Consider the following 22,675-nt stretch of genomic DNA (forward strand, 5'->3'; position numbering starts at 1 on the left):
AGGAAGGGGACTCGAGCTGTCTTTGCCCCGTTAGGGCTTTAAGAGCTTATGTGTCCCGCTCCGCTGCCTTCAGACAGACGGAGCAGCTCTTTGTCTCGTTCAGTGGACGTTCCAAGGGAACGGCTGTTTCGAAACAGAGCCTGTCCAGGTGGGTGGTTGACGCCATAACAATGGCTTATACCACCAAGGGCCTTCAGTGCCCCTTGGGCATTAGAGCGCATTCCACGAGAGGCGTTGCCTCATCGTGGGCCTGGTCTAGCGGGATTTCCTTACAGGAAATATGTACGGCGGCGGGCTGGGCCTCGCCGTCTACATTCATAAGGTTCTACAACCTAGAAGTTCCCGCCCTGCAGGCCAGGTTGTTTTCGGTTTAGCCGAATCAGCTGTCTAACCAGGACACTGATTTCGCAGGCGCACAGCGCCACCGAAGACTTCACCGCACTTGCAAGCCAAGTATTTTCGGTGTATTCGAGTCAGCTGTCTAAACACGGCACTGATATCGTAGACGCACAGCGCCGCCGAAGTTTTCTGGGCAGAATTGTGTAAGACCCATGTTTTTCCCACATTAGCCAGGCTCCCTCCTGCCTATGTGATGTTATATCGCGTCTAGAACGCACCTATTTGGGCGAAAGTGTGTAAGTCCCACATTTCCCACATCAGCCAGGCTCTCCCTGCCTATGTGACGCTGTATCGCGCTTAAGGGCGCATCCATTTGGGCGAAATTACGTAAGACCCACATTTCCCACATTAGCCAGGCCTCCCCCTGCCTATGTGATGTTATATCGCGTCTTAGGACGCAGCTATCTGAGGGTGGTTGTCCCCCCCTCCCCCCCCCCTCCAGACTCTCCGAAGTCTACCGGGTGATTATGCACTGTATACCTGGACTAGCTTCCAGTGGTCGGTGTTTTCTCATCCCAGCACGCACGGCGTCTTACAAGTGGTTCCCGCAGCGTTCTACGAACGCAGTACGAGAGAACTCTCGTAAGAGAACGTACTCGGTTACTAACGTAACCTCGGTTCTCTCTAGAAGAGGGAACGAGTACTGCGTTCCCTGCCGTGCGCGCGGTTCGCTCTGGTTCGCTTCGGCGATGAAAACCAGTTGAATCAGCCTACTCGAGCTCCTTTTATAGGGGATGGCCACACCCGTTTCGGCGGGATGTGACGAGGAGCGCGCGAAGCACTCTCATTGGTCTGATGTTGCATCAGCCCTCGCTCGATAGGCTCATGCAGTTGCCGCAGAACAGCCAATGAGTGAGCGAGCCGTCTCGCCATGGCTGTGCACTGCCGCAATGCGTTTTACAAATATGAAAATTAAGGATAATTTTGCTTCAGTATTTCGTGAAAAGAGACTTTTCCCGCAGCGTTCTACGAACGCAGTACTCGTTCCCTCTTCTAGAGAGAACCGAGGTTACGTTAGTAACCGAGTACGTTATATCGTATTTGTATCTTAGACATGTCAACATCTTACACATTACTGAATAAACCCACAGGATTTTCAGTCAGGAGAAGGGATGAGGAGGGGTCAGAAAGATCAATGTCAAAACTAGAAGCATCAGCTTCGTGTCTGGGATTTGTCTTGTCCCGTCGGATCCAGTGCCGATGGTTTCTATTGTCTTCAGTTGTGTTTCGCTGCTCGCGTCACATGTAGACACGGTGACATTGAAACTATTGCAGGTGTTTCTCGTTGCAGGTGTTTCAGTTGCAAATCTTTCAATCTTCATAATTTTTTGTGAAATTATATGGTTGTCTGAGGTGGGGGCACAAGATTTTTTTTTTAAGGGTTAAAGGGGGCAAAACCAAACAAAATTGAGAACCACTGTTTTAGCGTCAAATTATCAGAATTTCATTTGACATTGTATGACGTAACGGAGCCTCGTTTGCTGAAATCACGTGACTTGGCCAGTTTTGATATGCACTTTAAAACACAGATTTGAAACAGAATATTGATATATGAATATTCTGAATATTCATACCTTTTTATCATTTAATGTTTTATTTGAAAAGGAAAAAAGAGAAAAATCTGTCACATGGACCCTTTAATACACACACAGCAAAATCCCCAGAGTTAAATTAACTCTATTCAGAGAACATTTGGTCCCTCTCTAAAGAGAGTTAAAATAACTCTGAATCAGAGTTAAAGTTAATGAGATACTTAAGTGATTAATTAAGTGATGATTGGAGATTAATGATGAACACCTGGGCCCAGTTTTTCAAAAGTAATCCAGTGGGATTTCGGATCACGGATTAGATCAAATCTTGGAAATGGGTTTTTCAAAAGCAAAAGAGGGATTCTGAACTAAGATCAGATCATGTAATCCGATCTTAAGTTTGATCTGGATCAAACCTGCCCTTTGGGTTTTTCAGAACTTTGAACTCGGTTTGGGATCTATTTGATCCAAAAAAAACAGGATTATCCTGATCCCATCAGAAGGGTGGATTCAGTTGTGATTTTTTGAACCAAATAAAACCAGAGAGTTTTTTTTTTAAGTGAATGATCACAAAATCAATGTCTACTGATGATATATACATTTCTTCATATTTGAAGCATATATGAAGCATGTCACATCTAATGAGATATGGTAAAACAACAAAATCTACAATTTAACATTATAACAAAATAAGGAAAGTAAAATGTTTCTGTTTATTACAGTGTTTCTGTTTCTTAAAATTAAAATAAACAATGGTTATTTGTGGCCACCGGTATTTTGCCAACTGTTGTTCTTTGCTAAGCCAGTAGGCTACACTGTTGGTTCCATTTAAGGCTCTAGTAAACAGGATTTGGTAATCCTGAAATTTGGTAGACGTCTACAGAAGGTCTTATTGAGAATTAACAGAGGTTTAGATGTTGACGATTTATTGAAAATGTATGATCACCATTATGGTGATGAGTGTTTCCTTCAGTTGGGCAGTTTGACTCTTTTTGCAAGTTTATGGTTTTTGTAACAGTTTTTACCAAAACATGTAATTTGTTACAAAGAAAACCAAAAACAAAGATGATCAGGTGAAAGTTTTTAACAACATATAGTAGAAACATGCACTTATCTCATGACCGTCTAAAAGAGATTTATTTGATGTTAATAGATTATATTCACTAACAATACTCTCTAGCCACAGATCGGACATTCTGAATTTAGATTTTTAAAATACATTATAGGGATTTTTTTTTTTTTTAGACAAAGACATCAAGAATCAGCATATGAATCTCAACAATGGTGACATGCTTCATGCTGCAATGCATGCTGGGAGCCACAATAGTATAAAACTCATGGCTCCCAGGATGCATTGCGGCATGAAACATGTCACCATTGTTGAGATTCATATGCTGATTCTTGATGTCTGTGTCTTAGAAAAAAAAAAATTCCCCTATTATGTATTTAAAAAATTAAAAATGTCCAATCTGTGGCAAGAGAGTATTGTTAGTGAATATAATTTATTAACATCAAATGACCACTTTTGGACAGTGATGATATAAGTGCATCATTCTACTTTTTGTTGTTGAAAACTAGATCACCTGAACATCTTTGCGTCTGGCATTCTTTGCAACAAATTATGTGTTTTGGTAAAAACTATTACAAAAAAACACAAACTCACAAAAAAGTGAGCTAAGAGTCAAACTGCCCAACTAAAGGAAACACTCATCTCCATTATGGTGACCAACCATTTTCAATAAATCGTCAACATCTAAACCTCTGTTAATTCTCAATACGAACTTCTGTAAACATATGGCAGAAATAAAGTCAATCTGGTCAGTAATAAGTGAAGCTGGTAATGCTGTTTGTGGAGTTGTTTAATCCTCCTTGAGAGATTTAATGTCTTATTTTGTCTTCAGTTGATTTCATCTGTGGCTGGAAGTCAGTTGTAGTTCTTGTGTTTCTCTTTTTTCTGTTCTTGTTTCTCTTTCCTTCAGTGATTCTGCTTGTTGACAGCAGGTGTTCATCATTAATGCCCAATCATCACTTAATTAATCACTTAAGTATCTCATTAACTTGAACTCTGTTTCAGAGTTATTTTAACTCTCTGTAGAGAGGGACCAAATGTTCTCTGAGCAGAGTTAATTTAACTCTGGGGATTTTGCTGTGCAGATAAAATGTATAAAATATTACATAAACAACTCTAAACTTGTTAATTAATTACACTTTGACTGTTTAATTATGTCACATGAATATAATCCATTACTTTCTGCAGAATGGAAACTCTGAAGATGCGTTTCATTTTTCATCAGTAGTTGTGATGTGGGCCTGTCCAGCGATGGGACAAAAGCTGAGTAAAGTTTAGCTTGTGCTTCATCTTACTGTGGCGTCTTGCTGTGGCTACAACAGAAATAAGACACACATTTACATAAATCAACACTACAAATGGTACAAATAATCTGAGAAAAAATATATATTTCTGTCAGTGAATCGACTCATATAGTCCATCTTGTAACATAAAGAAAAGACTGTTTAGTATCTATTGACTAGTTGATTGACTACTGAGGACATTTTCTTTCTTTATTGATGATATTGAGAAGACCTGAGGATCTCACACTTATGGGCAGATTCTCATATTCAGAAGAGCCCGACTGGTGAACAGCAGGTCTGGGATGGACAGTCTATGGGAAAAAAACACATTGATTATTGATAATCTGACTTTTGGCTCTTTTGCACATGTAGTTTTTGATATTTCTCTTACTGGGAGTGTGTTGTACAGGTCAGATGATCTGGCCTCGAGGTCAAGACCTGTATATGTGCCTTCACTGGGATCAGTTCTGGGATCGCTCTACAGGGAAACAGAGAGAAGGGTAAAACTTTATAATAACTGCATGCTATTAATCATTAGTTAAGCGTTACTAAACAGTTAATTCATCATTTATAAAGCATTAATAGACATTAATAAGCAGTTTAAAAATACAGCTATAAATGTTTTTTTTTTTTCTTGATTCATAAGCATATCTATAATGTGTTTAATAATTGTATTTTCATTCTTTATTAATGATCAATTTATCATTTCTAAATGAAGTATACCATTATTTACAAACAGTGTTGTCACTGATTAAAAAGATCACTTATGGCGCTTTTCCACTGCATGGTACGGTACGGCTCGGTTCGGTACGGCTCACTTATGGCGCATTTCCACTGCATGGTACGGTACGGTACGGCTCGCTTTAAATGGTACCACCTCTGTTGAGGTTCCAAGCGTACCGTACCGATACTAAAATGTGACGTGAAAACACTGCACACTGTTAGACCTTACCGGGGTTTTTTACAGTAAAATACTGGCAACACTGTTGCCAGTAAAATACTGTTAATTGTACAGTTCTTTACTGTAGTCTAGTTTGTTTCTGTAAAAATGCACTAAATTCTAATTCAAATGAACTAATTACACTTGCAGAAACCGACTGCCTTAAATTGACCAACTGTCATTTAAATGTATTAACTAAAATGTATAATGCATTAATAATGTGAGTAAAGTATTACTGTGAACTTCTTTCATTTGAGACCACTAAAAAACTATTGTACATAAAAAGATTTCCACTGGACCAGCAACTACACAGTCACCGCCTGTTAAATAAAGCAACATGCAGCATATCATCAATGTTTGTAGATCTTCTCCTGGACTGAAGCACAGGCTCTACTCTTCTGCACAATGGTGACCCAAAAAATTAATTTTACAGTAAACTACTGGCAACAGTGTTGCCAGTATAAACCTGTTTTATAACTTACAGTTTATTACTGTTAAAATACATTTTGTGGGTGTGTCTTTTTAGCTTACACTGTTAACCCTTTCAACCCCACAGGAAATCCACACTACAATGAGTAAAAAGTAACATTGATACAGTGTTGCAGTGAGATAATTAAGGATATGTAAGTGATTGTTGAGCATTAGTGATGAACACCTGCTGTTAACAAGCAGAAACACTGAAGAATAGAGGAACACAAGAACAGAAAATAGAGAAACACAATAACTACGACTGACTTCCAGCCATTACACATTATTACACTTATTATTAACCAGTATGACTTTATTTCTGTCATACAGAAGTTGTTATTGAAAATGTTTGTTTGAAGTTACCATTATAGAGATCAGTGCTTGCTTTAGTTGGGATGTTGATGCTAAAACATTCTTTTTTTTTTTGCCGCTTGAGCTGTGTTTTTGCAAGTCACACTTGTGCACACACAGTTTATGAACGATTGCGGTTGTAATGCTTATGATGACAAAATCATCATATTGCCTGTTCATTCACTAAGGAATTAATTCTTATTCATTCAGAGTTTTATCCTCGATCAAAAGTGTTACATTAGCACCACTGTGAAACTACAGCAATAAATTACTATGACTCTTTTTTTTTTTTTAACACATCATACATAAACCAAAAAAAACAGAGCTACACTATGTTTTAGAAACACAGAGATATCACAATTTAGCACATTAATCTCAACAATGGTGGCAATATTTTTTTTTTTTTTATTATTCATGCAGCAGTGCATGCTGGGAGTTTTATATTATCCTGGAACCCAGCATGCATTGCGACATGAAACTTTTCACCATTGTTGAGATTCATATGCTGATTGTTGATGTCTGTGTGTGTCTGAGTCAAGCAGGTGTAAAATAAAATTGAATGCACTATATGATTGTTATTTTTCAGAAGACCTGATAACATAAATATTGATTTCATTTTGTAGATACACAGATTTATGCTAAATATGACATACCCATAATTTCAATGAATATATACAGGAATAATCTGAAAATCAGACATGTCCAGGATGACTGTGACATCATCACAAAAGAATAAAAACACCTTTTAAACTATCTCTTGACTTTTTCTTACCATAACAAATGTGTTCTATAAACTCACTGTTACAGCAGTCAGAGAGAGATGAATGGTAAGAAGTCAAGGGACAAGAGACCAACTAAAGCAAATACTGATCTTCATCATGGTGACAACAAATTTTATTATTAACTAAATCTTTGTTAATTCTCAACAAGAACTTTTGTACATGTATGAAAGAAATAATCGTAAACTGGTTTGTAAACTGGTTTCACACTCAGTATTGCTGGAAGTCAGTTGTAGTTTTTGTGTTTCTCTTTTTTCTGTTCTTGTTTGTCTCTCCTTCAGTGATTCTGCTTATCAGGTGTTCATCAGTTTCTCAATTCACTCACTTCTTTTCATTCACTCTGTCAAGTGGACTATATTAGTGAACTAATGTAGGGAATAGTGAATGAGGGTATAGGGTGTGATTGGGAAAACAGCCTCTGAGTGTCGATTTTGAGCACTGTTCATTTACAGTATATTCCTGTAGGCTATTTTTGTTTTCTACGGTATATTACTGTTTTAATGGAAAATGGTATGATACTGTCTGAATTACGCCTTTTTTTACAGCAAGGGTTAACAGTGCAGATCACTGATTGGTCAGACAGAATCATCACTACCAGCGTCATTGTATTTACGACACGAGACACTAAACCCACTAGATTTAAATAGCCAGTAGACAACAGCCAGTTTTAAAAGTATTTGCTTAAAAAAAAAAGAGTATAAACTTCAAAAAAAAGAAATGGCTGAATCGTGGTCAGTGGACGAGGTGCAGACGTTCCTCTCGTTGGTTGCCGAGGAGTGGATGGGGAAACACGGAATGAAAAATTCGCAATTTATATGATGATGTCATGGTAGTAGAGATGGCAACTATAACGATCAGTCCCACCCACTTTGAAGTGGTACTAACTGCAGTGGAAAAGCAACCGAGCTAAAGCGAACCGAACCGTGCCGTACCGAGTCGAGTCGTACCACACAGTGGAAAAGCGAAGCGAGCCGAACCGTTCCGCGCCGAGTCGAACCGTACCGAGCCGAACCGAGCCGTACCATGCAGTGGAAAAGCGCCATTAGAAAGTGTAAGTAAATGTAACAAATGCAGTTATAAAGCATTTAGTAGTGGTCAGTGAACTATTTTTATGAGCTCATCTAAAGTGAGGACTATTCACACCTTGTAAAGCATTTACAAAGGAGATTTAAAGGCTCATTGATCTTCTAAACAGAAAAATAAAATAAACACAACACAGTGATACAGAACATAAAAAATATTTAACAGCCTTTAAATCTCCTTTATAAATGCTTTACAAGGCATAACTAGTCCTCACTTTAGATGAGCTCACAAAAATAATTCACTGACCACTACTAAATTCTTTATAACTACCTGAATTAATCATTAATTACAGTAGAAATACATGTAAAGCATTTATTAACACACTAAGTAACTATTACTATATGTCTGAATAATAATATGTATTTAAACAGTTTATTAATCATTTACTTACACTTTCTAAGTGATCTTATGAACCACTGACAACTCCTAAATAACCGGTTTGTAAATAATGGTATACTTCATTTAGAAATGATAAATTGGTCATTAATAAAGTATGAAAATACAATTATTAAACACATTATAGATATGCTTATAAATCAAGAATAAAGCATTTATAGCTGTATTTATAAACTGCTTATTAATGTCTATTAATGCTTTATAAATGATGAATTAACTGTTTAGTAATGCTTAACTAATGATTAATAGAATCTAATGACTCCAGAATCTTTACTCATAAAACAATGTACAATCCACAGCCAAATCCCCAGTGTTAAATTAACACTGCTCAGAGTTTATATGATCCACATTTAAAGAGTGTTATAAGTAAAGTTAATGTGAATAATGTGATAAGTGAATAACTGAGTGATGATTGAGCATTATTGAAGACACCTGATGTTAACAATCAGAATCACTGAAGGAGAAAAACGTATTTTCACCATTATGGTGATCAGTGTTTGCTTTAGTTGGGCTCTTGACCCTTAAATCATTAACTTTAGATTTTGTTTGGCTGCTGTACCTGAGTTATAACAGCCAGATGAACAAAGAGAAAATGTGATCTGATGGTGATGGTTGTGATTTTACATAATTATTATTTCACAATCATTTGACCTGAATCAATGAACTCATATAGAGCCTGATTTCTGAGTTAGGTTTACTTTATTAATTATAGCAGCTCTGTCCTTGTACAGCATAATATTTTTATAAACAAATAAATAATGATCTTATGTTCAGAGGTGATCTGTTTGTCACCATTGCTGAGATTCATACGCTAATTCTTGATGTATGTGTGTGCCTCCATTACATTTTTGGTAATTGATTTGATCATTTTGATTTAATTGAAAAGCCTAAAAATGGCATGCTCTACAAGGACAGTGCTGCTATAATCCATAAGGTAAAGTTAACTCAGAAATTATGCTCTCAATGAGTTCAGTGATTCAGGCCAACTAATGATTATGTTAAAACACAACCAACACCATCAGATCACCTTTTCTATTTCTCCATCTGACTGTTATCACTCAGTTACTGTAGGCAAACAAAATCTTAAGTTAAAAATGTAAGGGTCAAGAGCCCAACTAAAGCAAACACCGATCACCATAACGGTGACTTACATTACAGTTTTCTCCTTCAGTGATTCTGCTTGTTAATATCAGGTGTCTTCAATAATGCTCAACCATCATCAATTATTCACTTAATTATCTCATTAACTTTAACACTGCTTCAGTGTTACTTATTACACTATTACCCCGGATTTCCACCAGCTGCGTGTCGGCTCTGTGCTCCGCCGTCCTTCGATACCAGACAGTCTAAAAAAAAACGGTTTGAAATCAGGTCCGGATTTGTTGCGGAACGGCTGCGGCCATGACTGACAGCTGAAGTCATGAGGACCCACGAGATCTCGCAAATTCACGTATGATCGCGCAACATATGTGCTGAATTGCTGCGGAGCTCTCCGGCATCCGGCAAAAATAGAAGCTCTGCGTATCTGCTCCGGAGGGCTGCAGCCGTTCAGCAGTGAAAATACACACATTGACATCAATGGAAACCTATTGACTCCGCCACCGTTCCGGAGCGGATCCGCAGCCATTCAGCAGTTGGTGGAAATTAGGGGTGAGTGTGGACTCATAAACACTGAGCAGTGTTAATTTAACACTGGGGATTTTGCTGTATACATGTACAAATAAGCTGTCATTGATTTATTAGTATCATTTTGTGGTTATTTGGCCATCTTACCTCATACTCGTATATTGCAGATCTAAAGTTTATCCTTTTCTTGTGACTGTCAAAAAGAAACGGAAACAAGCATTTAATTGTTTTGTGTACAATTCAAAAGTACTTTTGCATTAGTCTAAAAGCAAATTATATTACTCTTTGTTGATATATTTTTACTTACATTGTATACAGTACCATGATGATGATGATGAATGCCTCTGTGATCACTACCCAGACGAGCCAACCAGTTACACGATTATCTGAAAGAGGGAGCATATTATAATTAAACCTATAAACTAAGAATGACACTAATAAATTCTGTGGTGGGTCTAAAGTAGAAAACACAATAAATTTCACATCACAGACAATGTTTAGAGGACTTAATGTCACATTTACTGAACCATCATGATCTCATACATGATTTTTAAAGTCACAGCATCAGAGTATTTCTCTCCATGTTCATTGATGGACTTGCACTTGTATTCTCCACTGTCATCAGAGCTGATCTTTGAGATGCTGTAGATTCTTCCAGATCCTACATTTGTTCCTCCTTTAAACCAGCTGATTTCTGCAGGAGGGTTTGAGTCACTGATGCAGTTCAGAGTCACTGAATCTCCCTCCACTATTACACCAGATGGACTGATGGAGATCTCAGCCAAGCAAAATTATGTTCAAAAGACGTCTTTTCAACGTCTTTGTCACAAAAGCGTACGTTGAAAAGACGTCTACTGATGAGCCAGAATGAACGTTTTTATGACGTCTGCACGTCCGATATAGACATTCATGGATCCTCCGTACAAGTGTAGTAGTAGGGAATTTTCCTTTCCCTTTTTTTTTTGCGTTCGTTACCCTTATATGGTAATGGGTGGATGAGGTAATTAGGGCCGGTGTATTTAAGTGTGTAGACAGGAAGAAAGCCCTAGTACCGGTGTCACGTTAGTCGAGGTAAGTGACGGAAGTTATGCACGCCTTTGTGTGGTTTTAAAAGTGTTTAGTGTTATACCTTTTGAAGTGATGGCTGTAGCCGTCTCGGCAGTGTTCCCTGGGAGATGCGTCAAGCGCTCATTGAAAAGCTTTAAGGTATGTCGGCTATCTCGATGAGTTGTGGTGTGGTATGGTGTTAGTCGAGTTTAATGGGGGTTATTGTGTGTTTTAGCGGAACATTCGCGAGTGCATCCTGACCTCGTGACGTGTGATTCTCGTGTGGTATGAATGATTTAGTGAATGTTTTGTATCCCTTGATTTGAGTAAATCCTTGTCTGATTGTTATGTTTTGTTTTGCAGTCTCTCGCGTACCACGTGATGGTTAACTCTGGTCGCGCTGCTGTTTTTCGTGATTAGGTTATTTTCTTTGTCTTTCGTGAATGGATATTTTTCTCAGCTTCTCATAACTTCATTAGTCTCTGTGTTTTTTTGTTTTTTTTTATGGTTTGGGTTAGTGGCCGTGTGGTGTAAAGTTAAATGTCCATCTACACTGTAAAAAATTGCGCCGTAAAATAACGGTAATATACTGGCAGCTGTGGTTCCAGCAATGTACTGTTAATTTACAGCCCTCTACCGTTAATATACAGCTCTCCTTTTTTACAGTATGTTACCGTAAAAATACCAAAGAAGGTAACTCATTTGGGTAACCGATTGCTTCAAACAGTTCGAGTTTAAAAACTACTATTTATACTGATAGTACTGTGAAGTTACTTCATTTGAGTCCACTGAAAATTAATATCTCTTAATATTGAACTGTAAACACCTAATGTGTAATAGTGAATTTATTAAAAAAATGACTTTAACTAAAATCTTTGCAGTTCGCATTTAGCGAACATTAGCATACATGTATGTGCTAAAGTACTTAGCAAAGAGATTGTCACTGCATCAAGAATACACAGTTACTGCTTTTAAATAAAGCAACCGGCAGCATAACATCAGTGTTTCCGTGCTCATCTTTGACTGAAGCACAGGCTCTACTCTCCAGGACAATGGTGACACACAAAACTAATGAATTAAACTAACAGATCTCTTCTGTATCATCTTGTGCAAAACAACATAAAACACTTCAATTTAATATTTACTCTCCTTATCAGTTATTGACTTTGCCTAACTTTTTTCTATAAACATTTACTAATATTTCAGTGAAATGATCCTCTTTTGTTTAGTAAATCTAAATGTTGCATTTTACAGTATATTACTGTTTTTACTTGATTTTACGGTAATCTACTGGCAGCTGGGTTGCCAGTAAATTGCTGTTTTTCTACAGTTTTATGCCGTAAATTAATTTACAGTTGATTACTGTTAAATTACACTTCACTCTGTGTTCTTTTTATTTGACACATTTAACCCTTTCAAACCCACTTCAGTTTTAAATGAACACTTGTGTGTCCACACTACAGAGTGTTGGAGTAACACTGAAGCAGTGTTGAAGTTAATGATATAATTCAGTGATTAATTAACTGATGATTGAGCATTAGTGATGAACACCTGATGTTAACAAGCAGAATCACTGAAGGACAGAGAAACAACAAGAAGATAAAAAAGCGAAACACAAGAACTACAACTGACATCAGCCACAGAAGACATTAAATCTCTCAAGATTTCAGCAGAGGAGGATTAAACAACTCTAAAACAATAACATTACTATCTTCATTTATTACTAACCGGATTGACTTTATTTATTTTTTCATATATGTCTACAGAAATTCCTATTGAGAATTAACAAAGGTTTAGATGTGGTTTTGTTTCATTTGATGTTACCATTGAGGAGATCAGTGTTTGCTTTAGTTGGGCTCTTGACCCTTGACTTTAACATTAGTTTCTCTTTGGCTGTAACTGTGTTATTAAGACACATTTGTTGTAGCAGAAACAAACCCAACAAAACATAGATCAGGTGTTGCTGGCTATGTTTTGAATGTTTCATCATCACATAATGTTTGGATCACCAATCTCATCTAGAGTCTAATCATATATCTAAAATGTGTTTTTTATTAGATTAATTTTATATTTCTACACTGTGAAGCTACAGCAAAATATCAAGCATCCTGCACAATCAGTTATGAAGGATTTTTGAACTCATCATTCACTAAAAAATTTGAACTGCGGTTTCAGTTAGACACACACAGACATCAAGAATAAGCCAATGAATCTCAACAATGGTGACAATCAACAAAAAAGATATCAAATCTGAACATTACAAAACACACTATTTAAAGTCAACACAAAACAAACAGCAAAAATAAAAGTAAACATTAAAGAAAATAACCAGAAAATTCAGCTGCATAATTTATTCATGCCGCAATGCATGCTGGGAGTCACGCACAATTTTTTTGTACTATGCTGGTACCCAGCATGCATTACAGCATGACACTTTTTTTGATTGTCACCATTGTTGAGATTCATATGCCGATTTTTGTTGTCTGTGTGTGTCTGTCTGATATTGAAGTTCAAAATATTCTAAAATAATTCACTTTTTAAAATCCTAAATATTTTCTGATTGTTAAAATTCCGATAGCTCTCGATATGTAAAATCACAATGATATGATAATATACAACACATCACCAAAATAAATACATTAGACAATAAAAAGATCAGTGCATCGGACCACTAGATGATGATTGTGACCATTAACAAATATTCACTGTCATCTAATACGGTTTTCTTTCAGCTTTTTAGAAATAGCAAATGTAAGACACAGCTACCACAGCCAAATAAAAACTAATGATCAAAAGTGAAGGGTCAAGAGCCCAACTAAAGCAAACACTGTTCACCCTCATGGTAACATCAAATTAAAATAAAATGACATCTAAACCTCTCTCACCTTTTAATAAGAACTTCTGTAAACGTCTGACAGAAATAAAGTCAGTCTGGTTAGTAATAAGTGAAGCTGGTAATGCTGTTTGTGGAGTTGTTTAATCCTCCTCTGCTGAGATCTTCACAGATTTAATGTCTTCTTTTCTCTTCAGTTGATTTGATCTTTTGTCTGTTCTTGTTGTTCCTCTTTCCTTCAGTGATTCTGCTTGTAAACAGCAGGTGTTCATCAGTGTCTGAATTAATTTCGAAATTGAACTCAATTAACTATGAAATTATTCACTCAGTCAAGTGGACTGTATTAGTGATCTAATGTAGGGAACAGTGAATGAGGGTATAGGGTGTGATTTGGAACACAGCCTCTGAGTGTCGACTTTGAGCACTGTTAATTCACAGTATATTCCTGTAGGCTATTTTCTCGAAAACTACATATATCACCCAGAATGCATTTTTTCAACGGAATATTGCTGTTTTAATGGAAAACAGCATTTTACTGTGAAAATGTGGCCGTTTTTTTACAGCAATTTTTTACAGTGACTCTAATCGTCATCCGTTGAGTACTTTGGGGTCCTCAATACCGACAGGGTAGGACGGGTTATCCGTGCACCAACTGATTTGGTCAATCATCATATTTATGTCTAATGTGATTTGTTGTGATGATTTTGTATTTATACCGCACCCACTAATTTCTCTTGTTTCTTTTTGTTGGTTCGAGTCAAGGCTGAGTGCGCCGAGGGCGAGGCTAGGCACCTGGGTGAAACACATTTGCTGTGAGTTTGGAGCACCAGGGTTTGAGCACCTCTTCCTATTTTGTGGTTGAGAGCACAATTTATTACAGCTAGGTTGCCACCCCTAAGGTAAGCTTTAGTCTTGCAGTTTATTCTTTTTGTTAATTCTTTTTTATTTTTTATTTTTTTGGTGGGAACGGTATAGTATTTTTCCTTTGTGATGTTGGGTTTGATGTGATTCAGTGTTTGAATCAGGCGGGTCTGGAGGAATGTTCTTTTAACATTGTGATATTCCTAATGTTGTCATAATAAACTTGCCAGTGCTTTATACCATGATTAAATAATGCCAGTGAAATATTCTTCCTTTTAAAATAAAATTATTCATATGTTTATTGGACGACACGACTCTGTCTTTTCTCTGCACCACCAAACCTGTGTTCCTTTCATATTTCCTTGGGTGCAATTCCCAAGGTGGCGTAGTCAGTACAATCTGGGTTTAGTCATATCGAAAATACCGCTCTGGTTACACAAGGTTAAAAACTAGTTCAAATGTGGTCACTGTGGTCATTTTCAAAGTCATTCAAGGTCTCATTTAGACTATTTATACTGTTTCTGGACCAAAAAAACACTCTCAACATGCATTAAATTAAAATCAGGTGTTATCAGCTCGTTGTTGATGATGACAAAATGAGCATCCTATGTTGTGTTTTTAATTTTGGGTTTATATTTGGCATTTATAGCAAGGGTTTGCTCCCAACTGACAAGATATGAATCCCAACAAACAATGAATCCCATAAAAAAAACAAAAACAAAAAAACATTGGAATCGTAATTGTACTATAAACACACCCATCATGCATTGCAGCATGATGCTTTTTTGTTTTGATTGTCACCGTTGTTGTGATTTATATGCAAAATCTTGATGTCTGTGTGTGACTACATGGTACAATTCTTTACTTCAGATCTGGTTTCTCTCACGATCCACAGATGAGTGAATTACAGATGCTATGTTTTTAACCTTGTACAGAGGATCCATGAAAGTCAATATCGGACGTGCAGAACACGTCAGAAAAAGACGTCATAAAACCTTTAATTCTGGCTCATCAGTGGACGTCTTTTCAATGTACGCTTTTGTGACAAAGATGTTGAAAAGACGTCTTTTGAACATAATTTTGCTTAGGGGGAGGATTCACTGGAGGATCTACAGGTGAAATATTTGAAGTTTAATTTTTAATCTTCAGTTCAAAAGCATGAGACCACGGACTTCATACCTGTCTCAGAATAGCTCAGAAGATAACAACAGATTGTCCTCGTGTAATCTGCATTTGGTGAGTTGCTACTTTTGTGGCTTAAGCTCCTGATTATTGTGAAATGCCTCTGATGTTTGTGAAGATTCATTCATATTATAAATGGCAAATAATATAGATTTTAATAAAAATGCTTGCACTTAATATAAATTATTCACCCTAGCGAAGTGGTGATGGAAAAATAGGTTGTTAACAAAGGTTTGTTATCTAAACATAATGCATTAACTGAACTGTATAATTGTATTATATACTAAATAAAATAGATACTCACACATGACATTGAGCTGAACAGCAGGAGAGATGTGAGTGTGTCCGTCTACAGCACAGCTATATCTGCCTGAATCCTCTCTTCTGACTGACTGCAGCAGGAGTTCATTGTTTCTGTCTCTTCTCTCAGTTAATGGCTGTGAGTTTCTGTACCAGATGAATGTTGCTCTGTCAGTCAGAGCGCAGCTGCTTTTACATCTCAGAGTGACTGAATCTCCCTCTGTCACTCTCTCAGGAGACTCCACCTGAAGATCTGAACACAACACACACATTATATCTAGTGCTGCTGTCATACACTGATTATTATTCAACATAATGCACAGAAGAAGAGATAAACCTCATCAAAGTCACCTGTGACAGTAAGAGTTACATCAGATTTACCAATCCATTTTCCATCAGGTTTATTAGTTGTGAATCTGAAATAGTACATGTGTGAATCCTTCAGTGTCACATGACTCAGTCTGACGGTGCAGTTCTGCTGTTTATCTCCCAGATACTGAAGCCTCTGACTGTATTCAGGGTCCTCAGACAGATCTGGAGACTCTTCATTATCTTTCACCAGTGTTTTGCTCCAGAACGCTTTCTTGATCTGATGTCCAGTAGGGTATGTATAAGTGCATCTCATTATCACTGTTGAGTCCTTTAGTGCACAGATGTGTGAAGGACTGTAACTCACACTCCAATCAGTAAGATTACTGAAAACTCCTAAAACATACATTAAAGGGATAGTTCAAATAAAAACGATTGTTTCATTACAATCTCTTTTTTTTTTTTTTTAGAACACATGAAATGCTGACATTGCAAAAACATTAATATAATCATTAGTGATGCACATATTTATATTGTACATTAATTCCAATCAGAATCATTTAAACATTTATCTAAAGTTATTATTCTTTGTAATTTATCTCTGACTGCCTTTATGTTTTACTTTATTTGCATGAATTTTTTTTCCACAAAATTTGTTTGTGAAAGGGGTTTTAACAGGGTGCTGCCGGACTCATGATTGAACAAAAGAAAGACTTTGATGAGAGACTAAAGGAGCGACTCACTGTGAATCATGAGCAGAAACACCAGAGGAAGAGGAGGAGCCATTATCAGTGACGTCACTACAAGAACAATAATACAGAATCACACAGTTGTTCCTAATCCTGGACGATCCCCAGCATTTTAGATGTCTCCTTAATCAAGCACACCTAATTCAGTTCATCAGCTCGTTATTAAAGGCTTCAAGGCCTTAGATGGGTTTGTCAGATAAGAGAGACATCAAAACTGTGCAGTATTGGGGGTCCTCAAAGACCAGGATTGGGACCACAGGGATAACACACACAATGAGCATTATAAAACAATCTTTAGCTTTACAAACATTTCCATAAATAATATTTCACTGAGAATATTTCCAATTGATTAGGTCAGTGGTTTCTACAACAGTATTAATCTGACTATATTCACACAGTAACCAGCGTAACTCTTACCGTGTTCTGGTGAGTCTCTCCAGCAGGCGTTGAACTGATGAATTTCTCGTGGTTAACAGTGTTTATTTTAAAATACTGACACAGACAGAAAATGTTTCTTCCTCTTTCTTGACTCCTGCCCACACAAGCAACTTCAGACAACTTTTCATCATGATCCAATGGCATTTATTGATATCTAAAAAGTCATTAAACCCAAAATGTTTAAGAATATGAAGAAGTTTGTCCACCACTTGTATTTCTCTTCTACAAAGATCTATTAACAAATAGGACGTATTTACAGTTTCACTTGAATTTCCACATTATAAGAGTGAGAGGATGCTCATAAATATATAGAATACAAATAAAAGGTTTTTTTAAAACTTAGTTTTTATAGCCTTTCTTCCTGGAAACATTTTCTGTAGAATTATTTAGCAAGACACTCAAGATAGGAACTTAATATTAAGTAAGAATGGATGTCGATACTTTGACCACGGACAGACAAGTTGTACTTTGACATCCTCAAGATAATTTTTGCCTTCAGTTTATTGGCGAAAAGAATAGCGACAGGAAGTGGTGGCCAGTAGAGGTGGGTGAGACAGGAAATGACCTCATCCAGAATCAGTTCGCCCACACATAAGCGCCAGCCCATAATGAAGAACACATGCACAGCCCAGTGTGTCTCAATGTACGTCATCGCTCAAAATGAATTCTTAGCTAATATTGCTTAATACAAAACCCCCTAAAAGGACATGGAGATTCAAAAGTATGAGATGGGAGGAGAAATAATATTTCAATGCTTTTGCTTTTGCATTTGCTCGCAAGAGTTTCATGCATGAGGAATTCAAATGATTTGAGAAAAAATGCAAAAGCATTGAAATATAATTTCCACCACCATGTGACTTTAGGGGCTCCATTAAATGTAGTTTTAGTCAAGCTGATTAAACCAACATGATTGACCTCGTCTTAACACACGCACACAGAAGCTGCTCTACAAATAATCGTCACTGGTGACTTTAATAGACTGAGGTGTTCATCAAAGCTTTAATTTTTTAATTGATTATGCGGATACTATATACGGGAATACTACTTATTCAAATCTTCATCCTATCTCTGTACTTTATAATAGTCTTTGTAGATTTGTGCGCAGATGTCCTTATAGAACTCACCATTGCCAAATGAGTCGTTGTGCTGGCTGGCTCCCAAGTCAAGAAGGCAATTTCACTGGTTACTACTTATTTTTAAGTGTATTCATTTGCATTTCCCTCCATATTTGAAATGTTACCTAATTTCTTTTAATACACAGTACAATTTAAGGCATACAGACCAGCTCTTCTTTAATGTACCCAGAATTTGCAAAGAAGTAGGTCGTCGTGCGTTTAAATTTAAAGCTCCATCAGACTGGAAGAATCTTCCCTGCTCGCTCAGATCTATAACTTCCTTTTATGTTTTCAAATCATTTCTTCTTATTTTCAAACACCATGTTCCTGTTTCTGATCTCTCTTTCTTTTAATTGTATTTATTATTTTTATTTATATTGTATATGTTTGCATTTGTACCTGTATGCGTATAGTGAAGTGTGTAAGCATATTTATACCTTGATTTTGTATTTGCATTTTCGCAGATGGCTCACTGATTGTCTTTGATTTTGGTATGGGCTAAAAGTGAAGGGGTTAGGTTTGTGGGAGCATTGTTAGTGCGTGCGTGTATATGAATGTGAATGTTACTGTTTCTAGATGTTTGTTATAGTCTTGTGTTGTATTTACTTTAATTATGATTTTCCATTTTGATGCTGGTTTCTTTGTAATGTAAAGGACCCCCTCGAAAATGAGATGGTGCATCTCAAGGGGTTATCCTTGAAAAAATAAAAAAAATAAAAAAAATGTATCCCTGTTGCACAAGTTTGTTAGAATAGCCCAAATATTAATATTAACCCAGCTATCACATATAGTAAGTTATCCTGAGCTTAGGTCTACAATGACCCAGAAATGACCACACACAAGCATGAATTGGGTAAAACTGATACAGTCTTTTTATTTGCTTACAGAAAACACATGAAGTCAAATGTTCAAACGACTTAAACAAATTGCCAAGCAGTGACATCACAAAATGTGTTTAGTCTCACTAAACACGTGTTGTTGGTTCTTTGGCTCTTTCCTTTGTATTCTGCTCTTGTAATGAGAAAACGATCACAGACACTGCATTCCTGACATCTATTCACCTGATTTAATGAATAATAAATAACTGAGTGAATTAGCATGATAAATTGACAGCCCTACTCTCAGAATATTGTTAATTGTTTTGGCCTTTGTCTTCATGATGGTCTCATTTACTCATTTGACACAGCTGTAGATCACAGACGCCTCTTCCACAGTCTGCACATTTGATAGCCTAAAAACATCAAATAAAACAACAATCATGGTATGTATCAGAATACATGATGATGAAATTCATTAAACAATTCAGATGTTTCTGAAACATCAGTGGGACACAAAGTTATTAAGAAAAAAATATCCAGATTTAAAGAACTTAAATTTAAAAAAGAAAGAAAGTCATACAGGTTTGGAACAACTTAAGGTAGAGTAAATGATGACAGCATTTTCATTTTTGCGTGAACTGTCTCTTTAAGCTCGTTCTTCTCACCTCAGGACAGAATCAGGCTGACGAATCCTGATATTGCCGTAGTGGCTTTCGTTCTCCTCTGCTCTCTTCGTCTCTGTCTTTCTGTGATGTTGGACAGTTGCGTACTGGATCTCCTCAGTATCTCTGCATTCAGGAGCATTTCCGTCTCTTCTGGGTTTGCTGGAAGTAACACTGGCGTACTGAGCGTCATCACAATCGGCTGATTCAGAAACATGAACGTCTCACCCTGTTACGGTAGAGTACAGATTGTCCTGAAACGAAAAAAATTAAATATTATTTATCATTCACATTTAAAGGCTGTTCACACAGAACACGGTTTCCCATTTCAGTGCGCTACTTTTCCATTATTTTTCTATGTAAACTCGTGCTAGACCGACGTGTGTGACCGTTATAAACACGGCACTGAAATTAAAATGCAGTAAACTTTTAAAAACACATCTCTAGACTTTGTTTTTTTTGTTTTTTTTGTTGTTTTTTTTGTCTCTCCTTCCACTGACTTGTCTCTCACGTTTTGTGTGAATGGCCCCGTCTAACTAGACTATTCACATGTTGCATCTGGAAGATTTACCTGTTTTTCAGTGAGGTCTTCAGCTTTAGCACCTCTTCGTTTTCTCCTGATTTAACAGACATTAAACTTGTAAGCTGCATTTTAAAGATTCATTACTACTCACATTACATGAGGCATTTCCACCTGCACTAGTCTGAAAGTGAATTACATTCATACACTCACTGTAATTGAGAATGATTTTAATGAAAACTTACATTATAAACAGAACGACGATGATGATGACGATGAAGAATCCTAAACATGCTGTGATCCCCAACCAGACGAGCCAGCCGTGACCACGATGTACTGAAAGATGAAGAATTTGAGTTCAGATTAAGTCTCAAAGCTACATACTATAACTGTCTTGAACCCTTTATAAAATAAAAGCTTCACCTGTGACAGTTACAGCGTCTGATCTCTGAGATCCATGTTGATTGTGAGCCTGACAGTAGAAACGTCCACTCTGTAGTGCACTGAAACTCTGTCCAGATCCAACAGCTGAGGTTTCATTCTCCTTAAACCAGCTGAAGTTCAGAGCAGGAGGGTTTGAGTCACTGATGCAGTTCAGAGTCACTGAATCTCCCTCCACTATTACACCAGATCCACTTATCAACACTGAGACATTCCTGGGTGGGTCTAATAACAATCACCAAATTATTATTTTTAAATTGTATTACACATTTTTTAAATTGCTAATATGGACTGGATTTATCAAAACAGAAAATTTGCATCTTATGTTTACTCATTAACTCACACATGATGTTTAAAGTCTCAGCATCAGAGTATTTCTCTCCATGTTCATTGATGGACTTGCACTTGTATTCTCCACTGTCATCAGAGCTGATCTTTGAGATGCTGTAGATTCTTCCAGATCCTACAATCGTTCCTCCTTTAAACCAGTTGATTTCTGCAGGAGGGTTTGAGTCACTGATGCAGTTCAGAGTCACTGAATCTCCCTCCACTATTACACCAGATGGACTGATGAAGATCACAGGATTCACTGGAGGATCTACTGGAGAAACATATAGTATCACCCGTCACTCGCCCCACCAAAGCACTTCTATTTCTGTTCTTACATACAGATGGTATACAGCAAAATCCCCAGTGTTAAATCAACACTGCTCAGAGCAAATATGGTCCCACTCTACAGAGTGTTAAAATAACACTGAAGCAGTGTTAAAGTTAATGAGATAATTAAGTGATTAATTGAGTGATGACTGAGCATTAGTGATGAACACCTGCAGTTAACAAGCAGAATCACTGAAGGAAAGAGAAACACAAGAACTACAACTGACTTTTAGTCACAGCCTTAGATTAAATCAACTAAAGATAAAAAGAAGAGATTCAATCTGTGAAGATCTCAGCAGAGGAGGATTAAACAACTCCACAAACAGCATTACCAGCTTCACTTATTACTAACCAGACTGACTTTATTTCTGTCAGACGTCTACAGTTCTGTTTGAGAATTAACAGATGTTTTAAAATCACCATTTAAAAATCACCATTATGGTGAACAGTGTTGCATTTAGTTGTGCAATTTGACTCTTGACTTCTTATGGGAGTTTATGGTCTTTGTAACAGTGTTTGCTAAAACACATAATTTGTTGCAAGGAAAGCCAGAATCAAAGACAGTCAGGTGATAGACCTATAGTTTTCAACATCATAAAGTTTACAAATTTTATCATTGACTGAAAGTGGTTATTTGTTATTAATATATATTTTTTTAACAACATTGACTTCTTTCTTCGGATCAGACATCAAGCTGATGTTTTTATTTATTTTTTTTATTGGGAAAGCAGTCTTTGGACAAACACACAGACTTCAAGAATCCACATACGAATCTCAACAATGGTGACATGCTTTTTATGCCGCAATGCATTCTGGGAGG

General features: G+C 36.9%; 2 protein-coding genes across 2 annotated transcripts in view; both read right to left on the reverse strand.

Moving 5' to 3' along the window:
• Window positions 1-3,631: 3,631 nt before the first annotated feature.
• On the reverse strand, window positions 3,632-17,694 carry LOC311077734 (uncharacterized protein). Its single transcript, XM_084106351.1, has 9 exons — window positions 17,622-17,694; window positions 17,199-17,255; window positions 16,498-16,851; window positions 16,151-16,399; window positions 10,231-10,309; window positions 10,071-10,116; window positions 4,672-4,758; window positions 4,526-4,591; window positions 3,632-4,310 (listed from the first exon to the last, which is right to left on the reverse strand). The coding sequence occupies exons 2-9, from the start codon at window positions 17,239-17,241 to the stop codon at window positions 4,284-4,286; spliced, it is 951 nt and encodes a 316-aa protein (XP_083962477.1). The 5' UTR covers window positions 17,242-17,255; window positions 17,622-17,694; the 3' UTR covers window positions 3,632-4,283.
• Window positions 17,695-19,606: 1,912 nt separating this feature from the next.
• Window positions 19,607-22,675, reverse strand: part of LOC311077715 (B-cell receptor CD22-like) — a 51,746-nt gene continuing 48,677 nt past the window's right edge. The window contains exons 5-10 of the mRNA XM_084106323.1: window positions 21,542-21,796; window positions 21,181-21,423; window positions 21,003-21,093; window positions 20,809-20,854; window positions 20,241-20,491; window positions 19,607-19,988 (exon numbers count right to left, since the gene is read on the reverse strand). Coding sequence (XP_083962449.1) covers window positions 20,462-20,491; window positions 20,809-20,854; window positions 21,003-21,093; window positions 21,181-21,423; window positions 21,542-21,796 — 665 coding nt within the window. The 3' untranslated portion in view covers window positions 19,607-19,988; window positions 20,241-20,461. The remainder of the gene's footprint in view (window positions 19,989-20,240; window positions 20,492-20,808; window positions 20,855-21,002; window positions 21,094-21,180; window positions 21,424-21,541; window positions 21,797-22,675) is intronic.

The sequence above is a fragment of the Abramis brama genome (genome assembly GCF_963993115.1).
Source record: "Abramis brama genome assembly, chromosome: 2".
Taxonomy (NCBI): Eukaryota; Metazoa; Chordata; class Actinopteri; order Cypriniformes; family Leuciscidae; genus Abramis; species Abramis brama.